This window comes from Thermobia domestica, chromosome 2, assembly GCF_964235325.1.
Source record: "Thermobia domestica chromosome 2, izTheDome1.hap1.1, whole genome shotgun sequence".
Taxonomy (NCBI): Eukaryota; Metazoa; Arthropoda; class Insecta; order Zygentoma; family Lepismatidae; genus Thermobia; species Thermobia domestica.
Genome location: NC_137455.1, coordinates 314,089,907 through 314,095,906, shown reverse-complemented (window position 1 = coordinate 314,095,906; position 6,000 = coordinate 314,089,907). Strand labels below are relative to the sequence as shown.

At 32.2% G+C, this 6,000-nt stretch overlaps 1 protein-coding gene across 7 annotated transcripts in view; it reads right to left on the bottom strand.

Annotated features, from left to right (window-relative positions):
- Positions 1 to 399: 399 nt before the first annotated feature.
- The window catches only part of zfh1 (Zn finger homeodomain 1), a 746,119-nt gene continuing 740,518 nt past the window's right edge, over positions 400 to 6,000 (bottom strand). For all 7 annotated transcript variants that reach the window (XM_081748992.1, XM_081748988.1, XM_081748990.1 and 4 more), the window contains one exon: positions 400 to 4,226. In XM_081748992.1, coding sequence (XP_081605118.1) covers positions 4,033 to 4,226 — 194 coding nt within the window. In that variant the 3' untranslated portion in view covers positions 400 to 4,032. The remainder of the gene's footprint in view (positions 4,227 to 6,000) is intronic.

Sequence of the window (6,000 nt, the reverse complement as noted above, 5' to 3'; positions counted from 1 at the left end):
ATCTTGTTCACCAGGTTAAGGCACTCACATGAAGATTGAATCACTTTACAACATATTTTGCACTTTTAGCGCGAGAGTTCAAAACTGAAATAAGAACTCTTGTAAAATTGGTTGTTTATGTAGAAAAAAGTTCTCGCTTCCAATTTTGAACCCTTACACTACAAATATAAAATTAATTTAGAAATGTGATTCGATCTTACCTGATATACATGACTTATTCTGGTGAACAAGGCCACAATATAAGAACTGAAACCGTACAGGGAAACTCTTACAGATGAATCAACGAAGATAGTTTTTCATTGGTCGTTTTAATAATTTGAATAAAAATTTATAAATTTCTGTCTTTACGTAAAAACTTCTCTCTCAGATAAGTTCCATTGAAGAAATAAAACTACAATATAATGTAAATTGTTCACAAATTTATTTATACATCGTGAAGTAAAGGTACAGAATTGAACTCTGTAAGATTCAAACTGCATACAGTGTCCCTTAAAGATAACTGGAAGGTTGCATATGATGCAATGTATTTTTCACTACTTCTTTGTCATGGTATCCATGCAGGCCTTTGTTCGGAAACAAAAGGAAACTATAGAATCTGTCTACACTAGAGCTCAAATGTATTTAAAAAAAAATAAATATAAATTAAAAAAGCAAGAATGTATTATTGCACAATATGTAAAAAAAATTATGGTACAATTCTTTGGTAGAACTAGCTTTTCACTGAACTCAAATTATAGTCAAAGAATAAACAAACAATTAACAATTGTACAAGGGTTACTGGCCTAGTGGAACACTCAAACAATGGTTCGTTGTTACCTTAAACATTGTACATTTTCATATAAAATTATACATTTTTTTCATGTGTAAAAAATTAAATTTTGAGTGTGATTTAATCCTGTCGTGTCATTATCATTTGTAATATTGAAATAACAAAAATCATGTATTTTTATGTGAAGATCGTTTTGGAAGCACGTCTTAACATCTTGGCACATAAATTCACCTAGTCTTCCTGAACAGGAACAAGGAAACATCGTCCACCCCCAAAGAACATTACTCCAGTTGTGGAAATTAAGGACAGACAATAAAGATTTAACAATTTATTATTATTTTATACATATGCTTTTTCATCCTAATAAACATTGACAAGAAAAATAAATGATATATATATATATATATATGTATACTTAAAATAAGATAATCTGTAAAGACATTTTGAACTTTTAGACAATATTTTTTTTTCTTTCTTTCTTTACTTTTTGTTCTCTCTAATGTAAATGTAAAGTCTTTAAATTTTACTTGTACCATTTACAAGGACAGATTCCACAAAGAAAGACGAGAAACATGTTCAAAGAGAGACAAATATATTTCTTACAAGACCATGCATCATTAAAACAGAAGGAATGACAGATAAAGAGTTCGAGTTGGTGGGTTTCTTATATTTCGCTTTCGTAACCATTTTTTCGTTTTAAAAAAAATCCCCCTCCTCGTTCCCCCCCTTAATAATAGCAGTCAAAACCCCAACATAGCACCCCTCATGCTCCCAGCTTCGACCTTAAACTTTGACACGTAAGAAGGAAAGACGCGCTTGAGGAGCAAGAGCGGTAATAAATATTTACAAACAGGGGCAATATAGTGGCCTACTCAAATAGTACATCTGGCCACTTTTATATATATATATATATTTATATATATTTATAATTTCTTTATTTATGTATATTTATATATATATATTTTTATTTTTATTTATATATATATATATATCACACGCCTTGTGATTCTATAATAGCATTTATACTGAAAAAAATCTATTCATATTTACTGTGTATATGAAAGATACACAAGTATTGCCCTGATATCAATATCAGGAATTTTAAAAAAAATATTTATTGTCAAACACTTTCATATACATAGCACATACTGGAAATTTTACCACTGGAATGCTGAACAATAACCATAATTAATAGTTTTGAGAATCTCACTGCTGCATTGCAGTTAAGAAAATTTGATTTAGTTAATTTTTCATTTTGTGTTCTTTTTTTATATATATATTATTCTTTTCCTTCATAATTTTTTAATTATATTTTCTCTGAGTACCACAGCACATTTTACAGACCTGGTTTGTATTGAAATAGAGTATCAGAAAAGCATTTGATAGAAAGCCCTAACATTTACAAACATTTTTTTGTTATTTTTTAAAAAATGAAAACAGTTCAATAAATGCACTACCATAAATCCAAGCGTGTTTATAAACACACTGAATGTAGGTACGTTAAATTTCTTTTTCTTTTATTTTTCTGCTAAAAACTTTCTGCTCCTGAGTATTGGTGTGATTAATCTAAGTTCCAGATGTATTTGTTTTTCAATCACCACACATAATATTGTCTTACGAACACAGTGCCAAATATTCACAGTGAGAACAAGATCACCCATTTGCTTTTATATATGAACCCTTGTACCTTTAACCTGTAAGGTTTCCAAGGTTTAAATTACCAACTACACGTTAACTTTCTTTTTTTTTTAAATCCTTACATATCAACAGCTGTTATGTTCTGGAAGCACTTAACATGTTTAAAACTGTCATATATATATATTATATTTACAAGAAAGATTTCATTTGATCAAAACCATTTAATCATATACAAAATATGTATATATTTGTTTAATTTATTAAAAAAGTAAAATCCTAAAACCTGTAGATTTTAAACATATAATGGCTGAAGCTTGACATAACTTGAGTGAAGGAAAGCATTGTAAAAGAACATTTGTATCTTCTATTGCTTACGGCTTTTACTTTTGCTTCCACCTGCCTTAAATCCGAATCTCTTTATAGTTTTCTGTTAAAACAAAGCATTTACGATTTTCTTTTGTTTTTCCATGTACTTGAACATGTATTATATATATATATATATATATATTTATATATTTTATGTATGCCTATGCAGCAGCCTTTCCTTTTTTTTTAAACTCTTCTGCACCTTTTTACATTTGGTTTAAGCGACTAGTAAACAACAGTGAAAAAAAGTCACAAGACTCTTTTTATTTTAAATGATTGCTACACATACCATATGTCAAAAATTGCACATTCTACAATGACTAGTCAACTTTGATTGCAATAATATGAATTGTTTATCGAGGTGGAAGACGATTGATCGATTAATATGGCACGCATTTCATCTTATTGTTATTCTTTTCTTAATTTGACAGGTTTTACGTAAATTTCGTTAAATATCCGATTAGATTACCTTTTTTCTTTACTGCTACACAATTTGTCGTCTGGTACTGAATTCAGTACCTTTCTTTTTCCCCAACAGCATAAATCTAGCAAAAAAAAATGAGTATTATACAGGTACCATAGTCTATGTTCTACAAATACCATATACTGAAGAAAATAGGGTAGTATTTTGTTAAAAACCTATTCTACAAGAAACTCTCTTTGAATAAGATAATTTGTATGGCACATGTTTACATTCAAAAAAATTCTGATTCGATGACATCAATTTCTATAAATTCATTTTCTTTTAATATTGACACAGATATTTCAAAAAACATGGATGGATGCAAAATCAATAACTCTTTATTTTTATTTCGTAAAAATTCGATTTGTTCTTTTTTTTTAATAACTCCAACTCTTTACAATTTGTTAAAATTTTAAAACGACTACCTCTAATAAGAATGTTCGTAACGTTGAAGAGATACAAGAAGGAATTGGAAAACGTACACAGTAAAACGGACATTTTTTTTTTAATTATTAAATGTTTTGAGAATAGGGTATAGGTAGATGATAAACAGTAAAGACGTTAAGAAAAATTTTTGGCTTTCTACTATACGCTAGAAGGTAAAATTTGGAAAAATGTGCTAGAACTTCACTAATAATGCAGTGTAATTATTGGGTAAAAATCAAAACAGAGGAAATCATGAGTTTCGTATATTTAATATGTAATTTTATTTATTTATATATATATATATAAGTGCGTTTATTTACTTATTTACTTTAAAAACAAGTGAATACAGAATTTCTTGGAGAGCCTTTCACTATTCTCTGTAGGGCTTGCAGTATGAGTATCGATGATTCATATGTTGACTATAGGAGCCCGAGTGAGAAAACCTTTTAAGACACTTTGAACATTGGAAAGGTTTCTCTCCGCTATGTAACCGCTTGTGTTCTGTTAAGTGGTGCTTGTGCTTGAAGGCCTTGTGGCAGACATCACACTTATGAGGACGTTGACCTGAAATCGAAAATAAAGTAATAATTACTAAAATTTTCTCATCATCAAGTGAATACAGATAACACACGGTTTGTTTTAACATTGATCAATTGTCACGTTAAGGATAGTTGTAACCTCTACCAACTTTACATTTATACTTGCACGTAAAATTACATAATTTAAAAGAGTTTATATTCTTATAAACCTATTTGTTAGCAATGTTACACCCAATATGTTAAAAAAAAAATTGTCATTACTAAAACTAAATAAGTCATAGTAAAGATACGTACAAAATTACTTTTAGAGAGATTCTCACAAGATATATATATATATAACAAATTAGGCCTAGTATCAAAGTCCGCCACATCCATTTCGCTTAGTTTCAAGTAATCTCACAAAAGGTGCAGAGAAGCTCCATATACAAACGTACAATGTCCCATATTTGAAATAGTTTTTTAGTATGAAATATTAAGCTTTTAAACAAAATTCTGTTTCCATTGAATTTATTTAGATCAAACATATAAAAGCGATATATAACGCAATTTTGGTTTTAAAAAAAAAATGGATTTCGCGGCTTTTGAAACTAGAACCTCAAATAACTGAAACAGACCACTAATAGGCAAGTGATATAATTATCACTTGCACTAGGGATAAAGGGCGTAAATATGCAATAATAGTACTACTACTACTACTTAAAAACACAGTAGGTACGTAAGAGAAAGAATACAGAGATTGATTCAATTATATTGAGCCGAATTCAATGTGCAATTGTACCGTGAGATTGCCACGAGGCAAGCAACAGTATCTCGTTTGTCACGCAGTAGAGCGTGTAGCTGAGCGTAGTTTCGCCGAAACTGAACAGATTCTGGGAGGGATTCATTGTGGCCCTTTGCGACGTTAAATGCACGGTGTCAGGCATCGTAGAAATGTGTAAAGTGAGTAATTTTTGTGTAGATCGTGCCACTGTGAATCGTATTATACTGAAATATGCGGCACAAGATTCCTGGGCCCACGATACTGACACAAGCTGGTACAAACCGGCCTCCCGTGAAGAGGACATCGCCGCTATTGCATGTGATTCTGCGTATGGCGGCCTCCGAAAATCCCTCCACAGCGTGCGATGACCACCACATCGCAGGCGACAATCAACCACGCCATTCTTAGGGATTTACGGCTCACAGTCGTTCGCAAGAGCAATATGCATGCCCTGGAACCGTACCTTGTGGCTGAGGAGAAAGAAACTGCAGGATGCTATACGAGTATGAATGTCATCTCGCAGGTGATCGGTGAAAGTTTTTTCTTACCCTTGATGAGGCGTGGATTTACCTCATAAAGTGTGGTACAGTTCGTGCCATTACATACAGAGAGAGGGTTCGTGGGTTCATCTTGACAAAGGGTTCATGATTGTGATCGGTTTCTCGTACAAGGGCAAACTGCGTCTCTGAAAGGTGGAGTGAAACCTCAACCAGACTCATGTCCTGACTGAAATGTACCAGCATCAAATCTCAGCATTGTATGGACAAAACGTGAACCAGGTTGAAATGCGTCAAGACAAGACATCCAGTCACACGATGGAAACATCGCTGGAATGTCTATCTCCGTATGGAACAGGAAACTGAAATTGTGGCAATTCACTTCTCTGATATCCCTGTCAAGAGTTCAGATGGACTATTGCACTTTTGGAGTCCTCAAGCGGCGCATGTCTTTCCGCACCGTCAGCGGCTTGTGGAAAGCTTGTAAAGAGGAGTGGGATGCAATACTCACTGTAGAACTGCAACGTAGTCTCCTGCAGTGA